This window comes from Diceros bicornis, chromosome 2 (genome assembly GCF_020826845.1).
Source record: "Diceros bicornis minor isolate mBicDic1 chromosome 2, mDicBic1.mat.cur, whole genome shotgun sequence".
In the NCBI taxonomy this organism is placed as follows: Eukaryota; Metazoa; Chordata; class Mammalia; order Perissodactyla; family Rhinocerotidae; genus Diceros; species Diceros bicornis.
This window is the reverse complement of record NC_080741.1, coordinates 52,129,378-52,152,310: the sequence shown is the minus strand read 5'-3', so window position 1 is coordinate 52,152,310 and position 22,933 is coordinate 52,129,378. Positions and strand designations below refer to the sequence as shown.

At 51.7% G+C, this 22,933-nt stretch overlaps 2 protein-coding genes across 2 annotated transcripts in view; both read right to left on the bottom strand.

Annotated features, from left to right (window-relative positions):
- Positions 1-23: 23 nt before the first annotated feature.
- Positions 24-3,557, bottom strand: MANF (mesencephalic astrocyte derived neurotrophic factor). Its single transcript, XM_058559672.1, has 4 exons — positions 3,445-3,557; positions 2,571-2,698; positions 1,676-1,817; positions 24-456 (listed from the first exon to the last, which is right to left on the bottom strand). The coding sequence occupies exons 1-4, from the start codon at positions 3,527-3,529 to the stop codon at positions 272-274; spliced, it is 540 nt and encodes a 179-aa protein (XP_058415655.1). The 5' UTR covers positions 3,530-3,557; the 3' UTR covers positions 24-271.
- A 2,094-nt stretch (positions 3,558-5,651) lies between these two features.
- DOCK3 (dedicator of cytokinesis 3) overlaps positions 5,652-22,933 on the bottom strand; it is a 460,033-nt gene continuing 442,751 nt past the window's right edge. Inside the window, exons 47-54 of the mRNA XM_058559633.1 lie at positions 22,106-22,227; positions 20,699-20,837; positions 20,030-20,177; positions 14,949-15,067; positions 13,694-13,781; positions 9,325-9,447; positions 8,776-8,858; positions 5,652-7,749 (exon numbers count right to left, since the gene is read on the bottom strand). Of these exons, the coding sequence (XP_058415616.1) occupies positions 7,240-7,749; positions 8,776-8,858; positions 9,325-9,447; positions 13,694-13,781; positions 14,949-15,067; positions 20,030-20,177; positions 20,699-20,837; positions 22,106-22,227 (1,332 nt within the window). The 3' untranslated portion in view covers positions 5,652-7,239. The remainder of the gene's footprint in view (positions 7,750-8,775; positions 8,859-9,324; positions 9,448-13,693; positions 13,782-14,948; positions 15,068-20,029; positions 20,178-20,698; positions 20,838-22,105; positions 22,228-22,933) is intronic.

Genomic DNA, 22,933 nt, shown 5'->3' with positions numbered 1-22,933 from the left:
AGTATTCACTTTAATTCTCCAAGGACAGCTACAAATTTTCTTCCTTTAATAAAAAAATCCCAGACACACTTTGAAGTCCTAGAGTAAACCAGCAACAGAACGAAGTGAATCCCGCCATGGGGGCACTGTAGAGCCAGCATCATCAGGAAAGCTCCAGGCTTCACAACTGACATTGTCAGGAGCCGCCTAAAAAATAAATTACAAAAATGCTGTTTGGGGAAGACACAGATGAACTGTTTTTTTCCCTCAGGTGCAGCAGGGATCGGCCAGACTACAAATCAGTCCGTGAACTGGCTGCCTTGGGGGCATATTTAGGCATCAGTTCATTAATCTTCCGGATGTAGTCAGACTTCTCTGCACAGCCTTTGCACGTCTCCCCCCAGTCGTCCAGGATCTTCTTTAGCTCTTTAACTCGGAGCTTCTTCAGGTCCACTGTGCTCAGGTCGATCTGCTTGTCTGGAGGCGAGAGAAGGGAGAGTAAGTAGCTGGGTGGGAGCACCCACGGACCCCCAATAGTCCCAAGATGGATCGCCCCTGCACAGCCAAATCACCCCTTAAAACAAGCAACCCTAGTGGTCGTGAGGGGAGAGACATATCCAGACACACCCAGGTGTGCTAGTGTCCACTGCCCCCAAGATGGGGAACAGGCTCGGGCCTCTTCACCAGGAAGGTTGGTCTCATGCTGGCAGTGTCCACCACAGATATGCAGTGTCGCCAGGGACAGGGATGAAGGCCACAAAGAACCTTACAGGAGAAATGTGGCTCCCACTCTCCCAAGTGCCTCTTACATAGTCACGGTACAGGCCAAGTCACTGTAGCATGAAAACTCCAGGGTGACAGAGCAGACAGATCCCTAGCCCCAACTTCCCAACACAGGCCCTGGTCAGGCCCCTGAGCCAGGAGCTTACTCTCATGACCATTTGTGATCACAGAGAGACCTTGAGTCAACTGCACCTGTCCAAGGATCACTCTCAGAAAACCAGGCATCCTTGATACAAGTAGGGGAACACAGGCCCTTGGACACTTAGGTCACAATAAAATATGTTGGTGCTGTTTAAATTTTGCAAAAGAGGACAACTATTTCTGGCCCTGACTCCTTCTAAAGACCTGGACACTGTTTTTTCTACCAGAGACCTATTCAGCCAGAGAGATGCTGCAGTGCCCAAAACTCTTGGGCTTGCCTGTTTGGATACAGCATTTCTTTTCAAAATAATCAAGATTGCTGGGCCTTCAGAGCTTGCAGCCAGGACAAGTGTGTTAAACCCGAGTCAGAAAACATCCCTTCTCTGCTCAAAAACTAATGTTCCCAACTTCACTCAGACTAAAAGCCCAATCTTCACCAACCTGCAAGGCCCTCTGTGACTTGCCCACCCATCTGTCATGCCACTGGCTGCCTGTGCGCTATTTCCTCTGCCTGGAATGCTCTTCCATTAGCTGTCCCCTTGGCTAATCTCCCACCTCCTTCAAAGTCTGAGGCCCAGTCTGACCTCTACCCACCATGATGCAAGATCCCCCCCGCGCCCCCACCTCCTCTTTTAGCACCATCTACTATGCTACATAACTCACTCACGACGGCTCTAGTTTATCCCCCGCCTCTCCCAGCTATAAAGTAAACTCCATAATGCCTCAGCACAGAGAGGGCACAGTGTGTTAAATAAGGCCTGGCCACACTCACCATACTTTAGCTCACAGATCTGGCTGTCCTTCTTCTTGAGCTTCTCACAGATCTTCTCCACAGGGATGTGGTGGGCCAGGGGCTTTGACACCTCATTGATGATCTTGGTGGCTGCATCATCTGTGGCCCCAATGTAGTAGCACTGCAGCAAGAAAAGACAATGCCTTTCAGGAGGTGCCACTCGAGAGCCATCTCCTCCAAAACACATTGACATCTCAAAACATCTTCCTTCTCTGCCAGGGCCTCAATTCCCCATGCCCTGCCTGTACTGGCAGTCAGATTCTATCAGTGTAAACCCCCGGCTCTTAATACATGCTTGGTCCCAGAGCTGACAACCACCATATAAGTTTGAGAGCCATCAGGGTTCAAACATTTAAACAGAGACAGACAAACTAAGACTGCCGGGAAATTAAAGCTACAAAAGCCATCGTTTCATTAGAGTTCTTGTCCTCAGTTCAGCCCTGGACTACCCTGTGCACATTTTATCTTCTTCTGGCCTCTGGGTACTCACACTGGCTGTTCTCTCTTCCTGGGATGCTCTTGCCCCACCACAATGATGATCCTTCCTCAGATAGATTCTTGACTACTCTGTCTAAATCAGCACCTGCCCTCTCTACCATACTATCCTGGTCTGTTTTTTTTTTTCATGACACCCATCCCACTGCATCATTTGTCTGCCTGACTGTCATTTCTCTCCCGATATCCCCAGTGCCGAGCACACAGTAGGTGCTTAATCAATATTAACAGGATGAAAAACATCACAACTGCAGAATATATGAAAGCAGTTTACTCCCGCATTAGTTCACTGACAGATAGCTGGCCCCCTAAATAGACAAGTGGGCAGTGCTTTTGACGCAGAGGAAAGGCCAGCTGGGGAGGGTCACCAGCTACTCACCAACCGATTCTCTTTGCCCCTTGCTTCACGGCAGAACTTTACTAGTTCTTTTTCAATAGAAGCTGGTGAGAATGTGACATCTCTGTTTTTGAGGTCCTGGTAAAACCTTCCCAGATAAGAAATACACACTGGAAAAGAGAGGGAAGTGAGATGCTCAGCAATCACCAAGTTGCACCCCAATCCACCAGGAGGGAAACCCGTCAGCAAATTTAATAGGAAAGACAGAGACAGGCGAGTGTTTCCATCATCGATTTTTCTCAGGTGCCCACAGGTGGGCAGAACCCAGCTCCAGGTTGCTGGGGTCCCTTGGTACACCCAGGGCATGCGGGGAACGAGCATCACCCCATGACCCACAAACTCTCCCCTGCTTCTTCCATAAAGTTTAAAGCGAGACTGAACACGTGTCCTTGAGATGGACTCACTGTGACCTCATAAATAGACCAACTGGAGGCCTAAGAGTAAAACGATCCAAATGCTGCTCATTTCCAAACACAACACCGAACCCCGAGGTGCAGCCTCGCAACCCCACCAGGTACCCACGGCCGGCCCTCAGGACTGCCGATCCGGACCAGGGCCGCTCCCGAAAGTCTCTGTCTAGTGACGGGAAGGGACAAAAACTCCGGCGTTATCTCAATTTCAGGCCAAGTTTTCAGCATGATCTAGTCCCAACTTTTTCGCGTCGGACCAATGTTTTCTAGACTCACGAAATGTTTTCTAGGCCCGGCGTCTGGCCCTCCTCAGGCAGACCCCGCTGGGGCCGGCCGCCGCCACCCACGCCCGTTCCAGACCCGGCCTCTCGGCCGCTCCGTGGATTGGTTGGGCTCAGCGCCGCCGCCATGCCGGCCACAGAGCTCGGACCCCGGTCCCGCCGCACCTTCGCAGTCGCCCGGCCGCAGCGCCCAACTGCCCGGCAGCACGCTCAGGGCCAGCGCCACCGCTAGCCCCCTTGCGGCCCACATCCTCCAGCTTCGCCGCCGCCGCCGCCGCCGCCCGAGTGAACCTCGCCCGCCGCGCTGCGCAGCCTCCGGGTCCCGGCCGCGCGCCGTAGCTCCTCATTGGCGGGCGACCCCGGGCACCCTCCCACACGCCTCACTCCCATTGGTCCACGCGCCTTGGAGCCCAGACGGGCAGCTCCACGCTGCCCTTCCCCATTGGCTGGCGGCGTCACCGCCCCCGGCCCTAGACAGTTGTCGGCCGCTGATTGAATCAGGGCCGTCCTCAGGAAGCGGCCGCGGAGGCGGCGGAAGCGGTAAAAGCCGCCATGTTGGGTTGGGGCAGCGGCTTTGGACGAAGTCGGGCGATGCGGGATGGAGTCGGATTCGGACGCCGGCCGCGCCTGCTGAATTGTCTCGCGCATCCGCTGTTGTGGGCCCCACACATGCGCGAAGAACCCCGCGGACTTTCCCGCCCAGGGCCCCGACTCGCGAAAGTCAGGGGTTCTGGGCTCACCCGCGACCCAAGGGCAGGCAGGGAGGGCGGCCGACCGCAGGCAAGGCTCGGAAGAGGTTTCTCTCCTTTTTCTTTTTTTAAACGATCTCGTGGGCGGGGGGAGAAGCGTCTGCGAGGCCTGCTGCCCAAGCCCGGAGTTCCCTATCAGCTCAGGGGCCCGCTCGCTTGACCCCCGGCTGACCGGAGGCAACTTGCAGGCTCTGGGCTGGAGGACCTCCCACCGGAAGGGCTCACCTCGGGCTGCCGTCTTAGACCCAGGAAAGCGCCGGGGCTAGGTGCCGTAGCTTTGGGATCAGAACCATCCCGCCTCGCAATAAGAGGGCTTAGGAGGTTTGTCCCCCACTCTTGGAAGAGTTCTGCATTTCCTCACGACTTCCGGAAGCCTGGCCCAGGTGGTTGGCCCGCCCCTTCCTGCTTCCCAGTGGCGGGAGCGGGGGGGGGGGGGGGTTGGCTGCTGAGAGCACCTCCTGAAGTAGAGTCCTCTGGGTCAGCGAACAAGCATCGGAGGACGTTTCCTCTGGCTGCTCTCCTTTCAAGTGCAAGGCTTGCCTTCCTGTCCTTGAAGGCAGGACGTGGGAAAGATTGGCTGTGGTCAGTGCAGAAACATTTGTATGGGGCTAAAAGGACTTGGAGCCCAGCGACCAGGGATGGAGAGGGGCACTTGTGCTGCTCCCATTCAGTGAATTCAGTGGGTCAGTGTCAGGTATTCATCTTTAATTCACATCACAGCAGTCAAGGGAGTGGGGAAAGGGGGAAAAATCAAATGGCAGATATTTACATCTAAAATTCACATTACTTGGATTTAGAACATGCTAGCACAATATATACAGTAAAATACCTCTTGGGACACTAGTACAAATTTTTTTTAACTTTGTTTTCTGGTACAGGTAAGATCATTTTTAAATCATTTTTTTAAAACATAAATACATAAAAGAAATGGTTAGAACTTTTCTTATTTTAAATAAGCACAGAATGCCAGAGGTTAAAAACACATTTATAGGGCTGAATACCAATTGGACATCACACTCTATACATTTTTTGCTCAAATTCCTGTACAAATACACAGCATTCAAATAGGTATTTACAAATAAGCTTGAAAGAATGAAAATCAGTATTTCACAATCTTTTCAGAGGATTCTTATCTCTGGCTTCCCACTTCCCCTCAAACTGGCTGATTCTCCAACAAAAGGGATTTGGAATATGTCCTTTTCATCCAGTTAGGGAAAATGGAGAGGGAAAACAAACCTGGCTCACCTTGCTTAAAGCAAGGCCAAATGAACCCACACTACCCTCCCGAGCCACCAGGTGGAGAAGTTTGATGTTCTTATGTGATGACTGCCTTATCCAGGGACTGAGGTTCAGAAGTGCCCTAAAATCGAAACATGCCCTCCTACCTAAGAATCAAATCCAAAGCTAGCCCCAGACCCTCTAACACTTGTGAATACCAGATGGTCCAGGCCTGTCCTCCGAGGTTGGTGCTGCCATGACTGACCCACCCTGCCTAGGGTCAACCTTACAGTATCCGAAAAGACCCACACTGGTGATAAACGCCCCCAGATGCCCTGAAGGTAACGCGGCCCTCCACCTTTCCTAATAGGTTACTTGCTGGCATTCCTGTTAAACAAGCTGGCATTTGTTTTCAAGAGAAAAACACCTTGACCATAGCCTTGTCTGTCTGGAAAGAGGGGGTGTGGGGAAGGGATGGACGGCTAGGGCCCAGGGCCTGGCCATGGAGGTCAGACAGGCCAGCAGAAGAGGAACTAGGGGAGAACACCAGCTCAACAAGGAGAAGGCAGCCTTGTGACCATCCAAGTTGTGAACTCAAGCAAAGGAAAGAAAAAAATATTTTGTAGACTTTTTTTTAAGTAACTTAGAAGCACCCTGGTAAAAGACTGTTACCACCCCACTCTATCCCCGCAAATAATAAACCAAGAGGAAAATCAGTGCCCTGACCTGAAAGAATTTTCCTATAAAGACACCACTGCGCTTTGCCCAACAGACTGGGAAGCCTGGAGAAACTGCCCTCCTGCCTGCCCTGAACCCTGAGTGGTGGTCCCCACAGGGCAGGAGAGGGGCTCCTGCACTTGGCCACTTGGAGAGGATAATTCAACCTGCGTAGCTCTCTGCTTCCAAAAGGAGAAGCTCCCTCTCACCCTCTTTACCCAGGAGCTTGCTGAACCTGACCACGAATCCTCAGGGCTTGGAAGCCTGGCTGGGCAGCCAACCCCACTGCTCGGAGGTAGTGCTGAAAATCCCTGATTCAGGAACTGGATGACAGGCATTCTAGCCACTTCTGAAAGCTCAGAGGATTTCTGGCCCCTGCCACACCCCAGCCTCACTCTTATACCAGCTCATCTCTCAACACATGGCCTCCTGGGCCCTGGGGAAGAAGGTGGCTAGGGGAGTCCCTGGCTCCACACCCTCACTCAAGCCCCAGAGGATGGGAGATAACCTTTGCAAATCCATTTGCCAAGGGGGCTCCTGCAGGGCGTGAGGTGTATTGAGATCAGAAGGGAGTGAATGGTCAGAAATAAAAGTGATGGAAAAATCCAAGCTAGAGTAGGAGGCAGGGCTGGCCCATGGAAGCCTGGCAGTGTGCCCTGGGTGTGCAGGTAGGACAGGTCACATGCCTGAGCTGGCAGGTTGGCCCAGCCATCCCCTCAGCTGCACACACCTGCATGGAAGAGTGAGCAGGCATTTGTGCAAAACGGCTTGTAGTCCCCTTGTCCACCTGTGACATGTAGTCCACGTGGTCCTGGCAATCCCTGAATACAACCATGAGTTATTCTGTCCACACAGCAAAGGAAGAGATCCCTAGTGCAATTTCCATCCTGTGCATCTCTACCCTGGAGGGAGGGCCTGGGCTTCTACCCCTGGGCCCTGCAGAGCTGCAAAGCGATTCTGTCTGTGCAATATCTCCATATAGTTCCACGTGGTCTGGAACTGCAGGAGAAAGAAAGCATCTACTGCACAAAGGGAAGAAAACTCATAGAAATGGAAAGGTAGAAAATGAAATAAAAAGAGAAGCCACAACCCTACATGCTGCTGTGGCCTCTGTACATGTTAACACACATGTTCACGGCAGTAGAACATAGACTCGGGGTGGTTCTCTCCTGAGTGCCAGGCCTCTCTGGCTCCCTGGGGGGGACTTGCTTTTCAGACCTGGAGTGGTTGGGCAAGCTGCTCGCTGAGGTCGGCATCCCAGCCGCTTCCCTGCCCCTCACTGTTCCCCTCGGCCGTGCTCCCAGGCCATGCGGGCCTGCTCTTCCTTGGTGCTCCCAGGAGGCAGTGAGGCCTTGCGGTGCAGGCCCCGAGGCCTCTCAGCCTCTTCGCGCAGGAGCACACCCTCATCGTGCTCCAGAGGCGGCAGCCGGGGGTGGTAGGGCTTGGGTGGCAGCGCAGGTGGGTCCATAGGGTCCTGAGGGATGACACATCCTGGAGCTGAGTGGCTTCGGCATGGCTGGGCCTTGATGGAGTCCAGGACGGCAGACTCGGAGAGGCTGTAGTGGACAGGGAGGTAGGGTGGCTCAAGATCTTCATCAGCGTTCCAGGCCTGGCTCGGCATGGAGTCCATGGTGTCGGTTCGAGGTGGGGCCTCTGAGGAGTGCCCAAAGTTACTCTCGCTCAAGGAGGACACACCACTGCTGGCACTGCCAGACAGTGTAGAGTTACTGCCGTCCAGACCTGACTGGGGGCTTGTGGGGGAGGCTGGGATAGGGTGGAGAGGAGACTGCAAAAGAAAGGGTGGGTATGTTAGAATCCTCTCCAGACAGGCTGACTGGCCCACCATGTGAAGAGAAGACGAACAGTATGCTTATCAATGAACTTTAAAATAACTCTCATGAGGGGCCAGCCCGGGGGCCTAGTGATTGGGTTCGTGCACTCTGCTTTGGCAGCCCAGGGTTTGTGGGTTCAAATCCCGGGCGTGGACTGAGGCACCACTGGTTAAGCCATGCTGTGGTGGCGTCCCACATACAAAATAGAGGAAGATGGGCACAGATGTTAGCTCAAGGCCAATTTTCCTCAAAAAAAAAAAAAAAACTCATCAACTGCATGTTTCTTGTTTCTTCAATAGCAACCCCCTCACCTCCCTGCTGCCCTCAGCAAGCCAATGGAACCCCAGAATCACCTACATTTCTGTGGGCCAAAAAATGGCCCTGCCCTGGCTGCTGGATGTGGCTCTGGCGTACTGACAGAAGGACTGGGTTATCAGGCCAGTTGGGAAGGGCAGAAAGAACCTCGCTGAGGTGGGCCATGGACCAGATGAGTGCATTTTGTTGCTAAAATCTGTGATAGAGTCAGTCTTTTCCAATTTGCAGAAAAATTAATGAGTTTTTCATAAAGCTTTGGTGTCTGTTGCTTCTTGCTTTGACTGGACTCTAGTTTAAAATGCTCTACAACGGACCACAGGAATGTTTCTTTACCTCTTGAACTGTGGTGTGTTGATACCTCATGGTGCTAGCAGAGAGCCCCCTGGCTTCCCACTGCTCATTGCCCACACGCTCTGGGTACTGTGTGTGTTGCTATCTCCAGGACCCTCAGACCTTCCTGTCCCCATTGCATTTGTTGCAGGACACATTGGTCATCTGCATCTCAAATGTGCCTCGGGCCACCCCCAGCTTCTGCCCAGCTGGGCTCTCAGGGACAGAGGAGCAGGGGAGGGCTCGGGTTCTTTTTGTAGACCCCAGGGGTGATTCCAGAGCAGATGAGTTGACTCATCTCACAGCCTGGTGGGGCTGTCACTGCAGTACATTACCTTGCGCAGGGTCCTGGCAGGGAGGGCCGGGGGGGTGTCACCCAGGGGGTGGTGGAAGGTGTCAAAGTGTAGGGAGTAATGACCTGCAAAGGGAACAGAACCAGAGCCTCAGCTGGGGCCGCTCTTGGGCTGCATACCAGCACATCTTGCTGGGCCAACTGGGCAGGTGTGGGAAGAGTCTCCTGGGGACCCCTCAGCATTGAAGGCCACAGAAAAACCTCCCTTTTCATTGAAGTTCTCCAAAACACAGGCTGCTAGAGTAAAAGATATCTACGCCACACATGAGGTCAAGAAGGTTGAGTGCACAGTCAGTTCTGTTGTCTTCAGCCTCTCTGGTTGGGAAGGCCTTACTGAGCTCACCTGCTGTAGTCAGAAACCTCACTGACCCCAAAGCCCAGCAGGATCCTTTCTGTGGCAGGGGTGTTTTTTCCTTGGCTGAGTCAGCCCAGAGAATGGCCCATCTTCTCAGACTTGAGGGCTGCTGCCCTTGTCCCTGAGCAGAGTCTGAGACCAGGGACTATCTGGGGGACCCGCTGGAGGTCTTCTTACCATGCAGCAGGCTTCGGGGAGGCACTGGGGGGGCCAGGATGTGCCCCATGTGGGCAGACAGGAAGGGCTGGGCCTCTCGGGCTCCGCTATCCAGGCTCCAGCTGCTGGGGGCTGCTGGCACCGCTGAAGGGTGGAAAGAGATGGCATGAAGGGGGGTTACTTCTGGAGCTACCCTCTGGGAGAAGCCTACCGTACAGCATATGGCTTCTCCAGGTGTACACTATGTACCCAGCACATGTGGGGGTGGCATGCCAGCCCATGGAACAAAAAAAACACTGGCCAACCAAGACACTGTGACCCATAGTGGAGAGTGGCCACCGACAGAAGCTGCTTAAGAGGATGGCAACAGAGTGAACTAATGTCTGAAGAGTACTTAGGATGAGACAAGCTGAGAGAAAGTACAGAAAGGAGTGAACATCTGTAGCTTCCGGGATTTGCCAGGAGGAGAAGACAAGAGAAGAGGTGAGGAGCGTGGAACAGGCTGATGAGACTGAGAATAGAGAGAGCGCGCAGGCCACAGAGCTTTCCAACAAAGTCAAGAGTCAGGGCTCTCTTACTGTCTCAGCCCAATGGGAAAAGCATGGAGCAGGATGGGCAGGAGGCAGAGACTGCCTTCTTCTAGAGCTAGTGTATGGCCAGCAAGTGGGCAGGAGCTGCCTCCAATTGGCCCCACAAAGGGCCTGTGGTAACGTACAAGCTTTGCCTATCTACATTCCTTCTGTGCCCACTGGCTGGTTTTGGGATGCACAGGGGTTTTTTCTACGCGAGGACTGGTATTTACTGTGCCCGTTGGAGAAAAGAGTATAAAGCCCAGGAGTCGTGGTCCAAGTGCAGCTGGACCTGCTGCTTCCCAAGAGGAGGGAAGGCTGTGAAGCCCATGGGTGCTTTAGGGCATGCAGAGAGGCCCAGTTCCTGGCACCCACATACCATGGAGGCAGGGTAGAGTGGGTTCTGGACAAAGAGGAACACAGCATGTCCACCTACGCTAAGGAAGGAGTCCAATACCAGAATACTGGCCCCTCAGCCACAGCTGGGGTGAGCTACTTTGTAGGACTAGGCAGGAGAGGAGGAATGGCTGGACCTTGGGGTGTGACGGTGCCATTCTGCAGGAGCAGCAGGGGACGTGTGAATCCTGTTGGCCAACTCCTTCTAGAGAACAAATACCACCAAGAAGAAATATGCCCTTTCTCTGATGGAACCAGGCAAGCACAGTCTCTCTTTTGGGCTGTCAGCAGCAGGGAAGAAGCTCACAATCCAGGGTCCTAGCCACTGGCTTTGTTCCGAGGCAGTCGTAGCTAAAGTAAGCCTGAGAAGGCTGGGGTTTGGGTTCTTCCTGCTCCACGTACTGAGTGGGAATGCCAGGGCCTAATGGACCTGAGAGGCTCTGGAAGGAAAGGAAATGGAATCTAGCCTTCGAGGTGGATGTGGCCAGCAGGGTCTGAGCCCCACATGGTCCAGGTGATGAGGAGGTTATGTCCATCCTCTTCTTCCTCACTGGTCAGGAACTGGCATGGGCTTGCAACAGAATATAGGGTAGAACTCCACTATCTAAACAACCTCAGTTCTAAGAAGGATTGATCAGTCTCATGGGATGGTTGATGGCTAGTGACAGGAGGGAGGGTATGCCAGTGACTGGGTGAGCAGACACTCAGCTGTCACCTGAAGGGAGGAAAGAATTCCGAATCTGATGAGCGTCAGGTAGATTCCACCAGAAGGCCTCCTCAGAGAGCCTGAGCCACCCCAAGAACAGGACAGGCCCATTCTCATGCAAGCTCTCCCCAAGATGCAGCATAAGCTTCCCGGTCCTCAGCATTGAAGTTCCCTCTCCCCAAAAAGAAAAGTTCCGTCTCCATAAAAAGCCACCAAATCTCAGGGAATAAGAAGCTTGGAGGTGGGTCTAAGCAGCTTCCCCAAAGAGGTTCTGACAGCCCAAGATCTCAAAAGCACATTTAGGCCCTGGAAGAATTGTGGGGCTGCAAAAGTTCACCCACAAGGGACCAAAGGAACTTGTAGGCAGGAAGGCTACGGGGGAAGAAAGCTGGCAAGGCTGCAGTGATTTACAAAGGGTGCCTGCCTGAGCCACTCCATGTGAACCAGAAATCATCAAGCTCACCCCATAGCCTGATGTTGGTGAGCAATGAGGCAGGTGGCCTTGCAGCACTTTGCCATGCAGCACACGTGCACTGGGCTAGTGGAAAATCTATGATAGAGTGACTTATTCTAGGAGAAGAGGGGCAATCCTCACTGTGTCCTGGCCATTTCTCTCTCTCTCTCTCTCTCTCTCTCTCTCTCTGTTAACCATGATCCAGCACTGGCCTGAGGTCCCCAGTGCATAGCCCATAGCCCTGAGAGCAGGCTTGCCTGGTTTGAGAGTCACTGCCTGGCAAAGAAAGATACTTGCAAATGAGAAGTAAAGCCCTTGTGGGACTCAGGATCCTGATGACAAGAGAATGGTGACAAGTATGTACAGTTCCTGCCCTGGAGGATCCAGGTAAAGACTTAGGGAGTTATTACTCTGGCCTATGTGTTCCCACTAGGCAAACATCTAATTTGCTGTCCACTAAGCGCAGGCCTTGTGGCGTGGACATGCTTGCTCTGGGCTCAGCCTCTGTTCTGAGACAACTCTCTTTCCTTCCACACCTGGGGGTGTGTGTCCAGCTTCTTGTTGCAACCTGGTCTGTGGCCTGAGGCTCTTCTGTGTCCAGTTGGCATAGGGTCCTGGTCTGGCCACCAGCACCTATTTGAGCTCTGAGCCCATCTGTGCTCTTGGCTAGTTTTGAGATTGCTCCACATCTCAGGTGAAGAAAAGCCACTGATGATTCTGGCCCTTGAGGCCAAAAGGGCACTCTGAGGGCACAGGTGCAGGGGTCCAGGTAAGCCACATGGTTTTGGCATGTGCAACCTTGAGGTTAGGAAAGCATCTTCAGCCAGAGTCTTCATGACCTTTGTGGTTGAGCACCTGGTGCTGATGCCTACCAGGCACTGAGGTCATGGACTCAGTATTTGGTGTCCTTGAAGAAGATACAGAGGGGCCAGCCCCATGGCTTAGCGGCTAAGTGCGTGTGCTCCGCTACTGGCAGCCCAGGTTTGGATCCCGGGCGTGCACCGATGCACCGCTTGTCTGGCCATGCTGAGGTGGCGTCCCACATACAGCAACTAGAAGGATGTGCAACTATGACGTACAACTATCTACTGGGGCTTTGGGGAGAAAAAAGGAAAAAAAGGAGGAGGACTGGCAACAGATGTTAGCTCAGGGCCGGTCTTCCTCAGCAAAAAGAGGAGGATTGGCATGGATGTTAGCTCAGGGCTGATCTTCCTCACAAAAAAAAAAAAAGAGGACACAGAGCCATGTCCTCTGTGATGAGCAAGTGAGGAACAGTGGAAGTGGGGACAGCAGACAGCACTTAGTGGGGAGGTGCAATGACAACAGCTTTGGAGGGACATGTTCTGATGGGACAACAGGTTGTATCGTTGGGGACTGAGTGTGCCCTAACTCCAACAGATGGAGGTGGGGGGGAACCTATAAGGAGAGGGACTGATATGGGGCCAGGTTCTGTGTGGCAGGTAGGTTTAGCATGGTCCTCATACAGGTATTGCTCTATGTTAAAATTAACTCAGGTCTCCATGTCTGAGGCTTTGGGCCAGGGTCATATGGGTCCGAGCCTGGTTCTTCCATCAGCTTGTGGAGCAGAACACAGGGTAAAACGCCACTATCTGAACAGCCTCTGTTCTAAGGATTGCCCAGTCTCACAGTATAGTTGGATGGGCTTGCGATGTATAAGACAGACTCAAAGCAGCTGCTGCCCAGAGTGGCTGGACTCAAAGAGGACTGGACTCCCTTAGGGTACCCAGGGCTTCCCCTGGAGAGGACTGTCTCTGGGAAATTCACTTTGCCATGGCCTGTCCTTTCCCTACTTCTTGGGGCTTGCTTGGCTGCAGACCTATTCTGAGCAACAAGGAGAGGTCCCTGAGGGCTCAAGTTGAGAGGGACTAAAGGGGCAACAGGGCCTGCTGAATTCTGGGGCTGGCTGGGAGGAACCCAGGGGAGTAGTGGCCCACAGTTTGCACATAGCAGCCTGAGTTTCCATAATGGTGGGCTCAGGGCAGTTGGCAGCTGGGGCCTCTTTGAGGGTGGGCCCTGGAGAGGGAGAGATACAAACTAGGATCCAAACTAACAGGATCCAAACCTTAGCACCAAGCCAGATGTGCGTTAAACAGTGAGCACAGGAATTGGTCAGGACTCTGGACAGATAGACAGGACTAGGTGTTGGAGTGTGGCTCAGCCTTGGCCAGCTGCTTAGAGACGAGGGTCAGACACTCAGGATGGGGACAGAAATGGGGGAAGGCCACCTGGGAAGAGGAACAATACCTTTTTCAGCCACAGACAGATTGGGATCACTGCAGGGTTTGCAGGCTCCGACCACTTGCTGGAACAGGGCCCGCTGGAAATTTGGCAGCTGAGAGAAGGAGAAAAACATCAAAGAGGGTAAAAACAACCAGTTACACCTTGCGGGGCAGTGTTGTGGGCCACAGTAGGCAGGACAGTCCAAGATCAGACAGGGACATCAGAGCAGTGGTATGGCTCATGCTTGAGATGTGTTGAGAACTTCAGGCCAGCTGTAGGAAGACTGTCCAGTGCTATCTGGCTCTGACTGCTGCCACATGCAACATTTGAGACACCACCCTCCAGTGTCTGGCTAGGCCCCAGGCTCTCTTGTGCATGGCCAAGAAAAAGAACATAGGCACCCGAGGGCATCTAACTGCACCCTCTGTCCTGCCAGGGAGAGAGACCCACTGGCAGAAAGGTTTTAGGGACCCTTTTACCCCTGAGCACTGACAAGTTTAGCCTCCTGGAGATCCACCACACAGGCCCATGTTAGCACTGAGGGGAAAGGGCAGCACTCAAGCCTAGAGTCACAGACAGGACCCACTGTTTTGATGGGCAGCTGCCAAGCAGACCTGCTCCCTCTACCTGGCAGGGCTGATCAGGCACTGGGATGTACCGCTAAGAAACTCCTGGCACTCTGGTACTAGGTAAACAGTTGCTTGGAGGTGACTTTCATGGAGTCTGACTGAAGGGTGGGGCAGATTGGATAGGGGAAGGAGTTAATCCCTGCAGTTTCTTGTTCAAAGTCCCCAGGCAGGGTATTTGGAGAGCTGTGCAAATGGTGTGGAGAGTAGTCCCAGCAGGTAGTGAGGGGCTTCATGTGGATGGATGGATGAAAGAGGCAGTTTGCTCCAGTGAGGATGCCCTTCACACACACTCAGCGATGAAGGCCATCCTCCAGACTCATGTCCACCACTGCCTTCTAGGGACAGGAAAGAACCAATTTCCTCTGTCAGACTGTTTAGGAGTCCAGGAGGCTGGCCAGAAACACAGATAGCCACACAAGCAATGGTGGTTCCAACTCTGCTGCCATTCTACCCACAACTATACTCCGCCAGGATTGCTGGTCCTCAGATTCACTGCAGTCTCCATCTAAGAGCTCAGCAGCCTTCTGAGGGTCTTATGGCAGAATGAGGGAGGAATGTAGAACAATGCATAAAGCCTAGCAAATGCAATGAAAGAAGTCCCAGGCCAACACATTTGCAGCAGAGGGCAGTCAGTAGGCTGGGTGTACTACCTGACCATTCTCTAGGATGGCTGCTGGATACATGGCACTGCTTGGGCGGTCCCGGTGGGTGGGCAGCAGCAACATCATTTCCCGGGCGTGGCGGTACTTATCTGGCAGAGAGGGAGAGCCTGTAACCAAGTGAGAACAATCACGCACAGATGACAAGCCACAGATGGAGGGCCCAGTGGGCAAGCATCCTTGGGGCCAGGGAACCAGGGAAGGTGTCCCCTTGCAGTTGGGATGAGGATGAGCTTGGCAAGCACAGAAGGAATGAAGCAGAGCTTGGTGGTTACATGGTGGTGGGGGCTGCACCTGGTGCCCCAGCCAAGGCAGACATAGTGCAGACTGGGGTGATGCAGACCCACTGACAGAGCCCCCTCACCATACTCAGAGGCAGATCATGAGGACAGTTGAGGACTGGAACCAAGCCCTTGTGGCCCCCTACACCCAGCACTCTTGGCAGATGGGTATGGCCTGGATGCTGGGCTCTCTCAGGGGGCCCAGGCATGGGCACAGGCCAGCTTGCAATGGAGCCATCACAGAGACAGAGACACTCAGATAACATAGCGGCACAGTTCTTACTTGACACTGTGTCTCTACACACTTACTTTCTCTAGACACCACTGGCCCTGTTCTCAGCTGGCCCCCTACCAGCTTTTCCCAGAGGCTTCTACCTCCCAGATTCCAGGCCCCCAGTGTGTGGCCTCTGTCTTCCTGGCTGTCCTACTGCAGCCCTAGAGCCAGACAGGCTGGGGGCCCAGGGCCCTGCACACAGGTGGCTCTACAGGGTTTCTGAGACTTGCCCTTCAGTGAACTTGGGGGTCATGGAGCTAGTCTGGGAGTTGTGGGTCTTTAACCCAGGCTCTTGAGTTGACTTGGTTCATGTTCTTTTCTTGTGAGGCCTCTGCAGTGACCTCTTCCAGCCTGACGAGCTGTTATGGGGGCCAGACCACGCCACATGTCAGCTCCCCATCGATGCCGGCCATAGCTATGGGCCCAGGAACCTGTCAACCCACGGTCCTCGAGGAGACCTTCCACAGAAAGAGTGAGAATAACTTGCTGGCTTTCCTCGAGAATGGATAATTTGGAAGGCCCTCCAAATGTCACTACTCATTGTGCCAGACACCAGATTGTCCATGAGAAACTAGTGGGGTCTTCTGGACTCCTCATGGAAGGATCACCTGAACCCTAGTGCCCCCTACTTGTCCACTGGCAGCCCCTGGCTGGCTCAAGTAGTTGAAACGTCTCTCTGTGGTGTGCTTTTAGTGAAGCTGGGCTCCATCTGAAAGGTGAACTTGCAGCTCCGGAGGCTCTGTGTCCCTGAAACCCAGGGTCTCTTGGGCCCTCCTTTGAGTTTGCAGTGCAGGCTCTATCAGGGCACAACTAAAAAGGTATTCTGCAGCCAGCTTGCCCAGGAGTCCTTGAGAGATTCGTCTGGTACTCACTGTAGTTCAAGAAGATAAGGCTTAAACACCTTGAAGAAGTCAGTATACATAACAACCTTACTGCAATTACTATTTATGTAAACTTCTTCCACAGCTGGTCTGAGTGATCCTGTTTGTAGAACCTCAGGGCTGGCTTTAAGATCTAGTCTTAAAAATATCCTTCACCGGTAAGGGAACGAGTAAAGTATGCTTTTTTGAAACACTAGGCCTGAATTGCTACTATTTGATGATTTTCTTTACTGATTTCAATGTTTTCTTTTAGAACTTTTGCTCTGAGGCAACATCGAGAGAATGATCATGTAAAGAAAAAAGGAAAAGAGCTCCTAATCTCACTGATTTCTATAGTGCCTTCCCAGCAAGAAACTCCAAATGCTCCCTGAGCCCTGCGAGTCACAGCTCTGGATGGGGCTACCCTCCACTTAGCGTGCACAGAAAGAAGCATAGAAAGAGACACAGCACCTTTACACAAACTCAGTTATATCAAACTCATATCTAATACCCATTCCACATCAGGCATGCAGTTGGAACATGGTATACTGCCTTGCTTAGGCTGGCTGTGGTCCTTAACTTCATGGAGCTCACAGCCTGGCTCACCAAGCCAACCTCAGATCTATGTACCCAATATCCTGATACACGTTGAGGGGCTAGGATGGAGGGACAGCAGCCTGCAGGCCACAGGGGCTCTGCTGAGGATTTGTATCTGTTATGGAAGGCCATTTGGTGCTACAACAAAGGGTGGTCTGTGCTACCCACTAAATTTTCCAACTCTACCATCTCACTTCCCTCCCACGGCCCTCCGCCCTGGGCAGCCAATCCCATGGTAGGAGAGAGTGATGGCTACTGTTCATGAAAACTTTTAATTACCACAAGGGCTTTCACGTCACAAGACTTCTGAACTACTTGAGTTGTAGTCTGGTAAACCCCAGGGCCACTAAGTCCCAGCATGACTGAATTATTTTAGGAGGATCCATCACAATCCCCAAGTTTCCTAGCCCCAATCAGTCTTTTGACCACCAGGGGGTGCTGCCGACTTACAAGACTTAAAAGACTGTGCTTTGCAGGCCATTTGTCTTGAAGGTATCCAAAGCAACAGAGACTACAGCAGAAGAGTGTCAATGGGCATGGCGAGGAAGGCCACCAGTGTATTTAGTGTCTATTCCAGGAAGGGAAGGGGCTTCTATCAGCCTTTCTCTCTATGATAACCTGGAATTTGGCCATTGGGATAGCTTGTCTCCAGAGACAGCAACCATCAATGCCTTCCCTCCCAAAACACACATGCCACTCCTCACATCATGAGGTGGAGTCTCATTCCCCACCCTGGTATCTGGGTTGGCCTTAGTGACTTGACTAGACAACAGAATATGGCAAAAGGGTCATTCTGGGATTTCCAAAACTGGGTAATAAGAAGCCTTGCAGCTTCTGCCTGGGTCTCTTGGAATGCTTGCTCTGGGGAAAATCAGCTGCATGCTGTGAGAAGCCCAAGCCATGGAAAGGCCATATGTAGGGACTCAGGTTGACAGCCCCAGCTGAGCTCCCAGCTGATAGCTATTATCAACTGCCAGCCATGTGAGTGAGCCATCTTGGATGTCTAGCCTAGTTGAGCCATTAGATGATCCCAGCCCCAGGTGACATCTGACTACAAGCTCATGAGAGAATGTAAGTGAGAATCACTCAGTGAGCCCTGTTAACCCATAGAACCATGAGAGATGATAATAAATTGTTGTTTTAAGCTACTAAGATTTCGGTGTGTGTGTGTGGGTTATTATGCAGCAACAGATAACCAAGCCATCTGAAATAAAGAGGGATTACTTCCAAACAGGGAGAAAATAATTTCTCTCTATTCAACTCTGACGATGCAAGAACCATGCAGATTCCTCATGGAGCACTCACAATAGCTTGATGAGTGAATAGAGATTATTAAACAGTTAGCTGGAAGGACAAAGGTGGTAGCAGCCAGCCTATGAGGTCCCTGATGGCATCCTTATTTTTCCAGGGCACTGAGTACCAGGCACAGCCTAGAGAAGTATCTGAGCAGTGTCATCCTTTGCTGCCTTCTGTTCTTTATCAACAATCACGGTTCAGAGAATACCCAGACAAAGACTTAGGGATGGCTGAGTATATCTTAGAGAGTGTTCAGGTTAGGAAAAAACCCACACAACAGATTAGATTACAAAATCTGTTTCTGTACCTCTGTTCAGGAGCATTTACTTTAAGACACTGCAAATGCTGACCTCTACACTACAGTATTCATGGCTAACTTCTCAGGGTTTCCTTCTTTTCTATTCCCGAAGCCATCTTTGAAAGTGCCTTCTTTATAACACAAATCACTCTTCCTTCTTTATGTCTGCAGCCTTCACATATGGACAGATCTTCAACAAGTACCCCTTTGTTGGTTCAATTATCTTCTTTAACACTAGGAATGCCTGCTTCCAAATGCTGGCTCCCCTTTTCTGAGTACCATAGTCCATGTTAGGAAGGCAACCACGGAAGTGGAATGGGCATCAGACTGAGGGCTGGAGGGTGTAAAGACTTGTACTTCAAATTCAGCTTGGCCATGAACTGTTTGATGGCCTTAAACCTCTCTCACTGGCCTTGTTTCCCCAACAGGAAATGAGGGGTTGGGCTGGACGCTTCAGGTGCAAGTACGTGGCTGCACCTGTTGCAACCTTATCCCCCTCTGCTGTCTGCTGAGGCTTTTCCTGGTGGGCCACTGCATCTCTCCATCACTTTGTCCCTGTTCTCTTTATCACTCCTTTTTTGGGCCTTAGAGGTTTATGTGCTTTGAAGAAAGAGATTTTTTTCCTTAATGACTCCCCATGTCATAAATTTGTGCTATTTCTTTGTCTTCATAATAATGAGGAGAACAAAGAGACTCTATCCCTCTGAAGCCTGGAAGCAACAGCCAGTTGCTGGCTGGCAAGCTCAGATCACTCTCTTCTGTTACTACCCTGCATAGCCAAACCTGGGAAGCACTAGATCTTAGTTACCACAGCTAATTTCCATTCCACTGCGAATGTTCCTATCTAAAAGGACAGAGAATCAGATTGTAACGTGGGAACAAGGATCAGAATGTGTAAAAGATGCTAGTTCTCAGAGAACAATATTTATCCAATGGAATAAGAAATCAAGCAATAACTGGCAAAGTAAATAGCTTTTTATAGAGCCATCTCTCCTGATGAAGCCTTTCCCACCTGAAGAAAGTTTTTTTGGTTGTTGTTACTGTTTTAGAATAACATTTCCCATTTTAATTTTAGCCTTCAAATTTAATTTTCATACTTTGTCATCATACTTGATTCCTCAAGACAAGACTCACTTTTGCCTTAACTTTGATCTTTATTCTTTAAACATTTCAATGGAAAAGAACTGAGCTTTCTCCTAGGCTGTCTGTCCCCTTAACTGAGGTAGAGATGTGATGGCTGGTGACCTCAGAGGCAGCACGCCTGCCACCAGTGATCAAAGCAGGGTCTGAAGCCAGCCAGAGAGAACTGGAGGTAGGAACCCTGAGTCCTTACTGCTGAAAGCAAAGGTGAACATTTTCTCAGTCACAAGGCCACTTTCAGACACAGCCACAGAGGAGAGGAGGTCTAGTGAGGTACATGAGGCCCTCTCCTCTCCCTTCTGCAAGCAGCGCCCTGCCATCCTTACCTCGGGCACTGGAAGGGGCAGAGGTAATCATCTGGGATGGTGCTGAGTGAGTGGAACTCAGGCTGGAGGAAGAAGGGCTTGCCTGGGACGAGGACAGAACAGAGACGTTGGTGACTGAGCCCTGGTACCTGGGATTGGGATACGCGAGCTGCAAAGGGAGAAAAATCAGCAGGATAGAGGTCTGTATGGCCAGGATTATAGGACTGGCCCAGAGTTGGCATCTTCATGCCATGAAGTGCCCAGACCCAGTATATGATGCTGTACCCTGGGAACTGATGGAAGCCAGGCTGATGGTCAGCACTAAGGGTCACCCACACCACCCATGGAGCAGGGCTGTTGGGTTGGCTCTAGTGATGGTGCCCATGGAGGAAGCAGGACTTAGCCATCAGGAATGCCAAGCAGGAGGGCACTTCAGCAGAGGATCTCTCCCCCGGGGATCTCTAAGAGCAGCCAAGACTGAAGCTGGATTTCCTTCTTGGGAAATTAGGCCTGGGAACTGTGACATGGGAATAGTGTGGAGGGAAGGCAGTTTTGCTAGCTCTGGATGTTCTGAATTCAGCAACTAGGGAACTAGGCAGAGTTGCCAGCCCTCATATCAGATCAGCCAGCAGAGAGGTGAGTTCTCCAGGTACAATGCCCTGGCCCACTCTCCTTGGACAGCTCTGGTACCTGCATGTGGTGGTAAAGGTCCTCGGGAGCCTCGCCCATGGAGCTGTCGCCCAGCATCACCACGTTTCCCGCTTCACTAGACGCATGTGAGGAGAGAGAGGATGATGAATGGCGGCCTGTGCCCATGAAGTTCATGGGGCTGCAAACAAGAGTGGAAAATAGGGAGAAGTCAGGCCTGGAGCTGAGAAACCATCCTAGGTGGTGGGCAGACAGTAGAAGGGGGTGTGCGAAACAGTCATCCCCAGCCTCAGCCACCACTGGTTTGGAGAGTTCCACAGCTAATGCTCATACCCATCTGAGGCCTGGAGCAGTTCTGAACCCCACCCCGCTGCTCAGGGGCCCCTCGTCTGGGAGGGCCAAGGGTAGGCTGGCATAGTCTCTACTTAGAGTTAAATTGTTTGTGGCTACTCAGTCTGATGACATCAGCAGTTTCTCAATTAGGAGGAATGAGAGAGAGATGCTGAATCAGGTCAAGAATCCCTGATCCCCCGTGCTATGGGGTATTAATCTGAGCAAGCGCCCAACCCCCCGGGATCTGCTCCTATGTCAGGGGTGTCTTCCCGGTATGGGGAAGCTATCAAAATAGCTGGATGTGACCCATCTGTCGGATTCCTTCCACATCTGTGGCCACAGGCTTGCCAACAGCTCTCCTCTAGCAATACTAGGCAGCCCTCATTCATTCATTCCTTCTCATTTGCTGAGTGCTCACTCTGTGCTGACTTGCTGCTCACACTGGAAAACAAACCCAAGTGAGGGGCTCCTCTCACTGGCTCCTCTGCTGGCCTGGCTTTCCTGCCTTGGAGGCCTTGAGTATCCTCAGTTGAGCCCAGGCAGACTAGGACTCCTGAGTTCAGAGCAGCCACACCTTGATGTCTACATCACCATATTGTTCTCTTCCTTAAAACTGATTGGTGATCCTCACTCACCTTGGGATCAAGTCCAAAGGCCTAAATGAACAATGCCCATTCAGAGCTGGTCCTGGCCCCCTTCCATGCCCTGCAATCCTGTACTCCAGCCACTTGGTTCTACTTGTAGTGCTGACCAGGCTGGCTTGTTCATATCTTGAGGCGTCTGCACATGTCAGTCACATTGCCTGCTCGATAACTCTCCTAACCCCAACTCTTTTCTGCTTAGCAAACTTCTATTTATTCTTCAAGACTTACCCCAAATGCCCCTTCCTCTGTGTTCCCACAATACCATGTATACTCTCCTGTTACCCAGGATAGGGATGCACTGGATGCAGAGCATGGGTCCTGCGTCAGGAGCTGTGTAAGTGTTTGCTGTATTCATGGGTAAGAGGGCATGTGAGTGAGTACACACAAGCACTATTTTGGACTTCTTTTCTCTGACTCTCGACATTCAGACTTACTGCGGTGGAGGGGACCCTCCCCAGTCTTAAGGCCGTACCTGTGCCGGTGGGTCATCTTGATGCTCTCGGGGCTCATGGGGCTATGGGATGCTAGGACATTTCCCCGTGGGGTGCTGGTGCTTGAACATGCAGGACTTAGCTTGTCCAAACCTGGAAACTCCTGTTGAGAAATTAATGCCCCCTTCACCAGAGAGTAAACAATAAATAAATAATTAAGGGGTGAGAGGGAAGAACAGGCTGGTGTAGAAATGTAAAAGTAAAAAAAAGAATTGTATACTGTTGGCTGAATCGGAACTGCTGACTTCTTTTGGGCAACGACCTCTTCACGACTAAAACACCCTCCTAACTGCAATGGAGCCTAGACTAGAGGCTGTGAGGCCCTAGGTTGACCCTATTAAGAGAACCCATCTGGAAGAGTCGCTCTGAGTTCATAGGAGTGTCTTAACGGGCTTTCTCACTACAGAATAAGTAGAACAAGAGCTGGGAAACAGGAGAGAAAGAGCTGATTATTAGCTGTCAGTCAGTGGGCACCTCTTACATAAGGACTGGGGTTGGGTTTTATTGGATTGCTAAATGGCCCAGCTCTTTGTGACCTGGGTTAAGTTGTCTGTGACACAGTCTATGGGAGATAGGACACACAATCCCGATGTAAGTAATTGAAAAACAGTACAGTTCTATTTTAGCTTAATCAAATTCTTATTAAGTATGAAGACATCTCAGCAGAAACTTTTGATCCCAAACCCTCTTGGGTGACAGCACATTGGTTCGTGTCCCTATTTGCGACTCTGAGGAAACAAAGCACAACTATCCAGGTTTTCTTAAGTCCTTCACAATCTGTGGACCCTAAGTCCACTGGGGATGTTTCT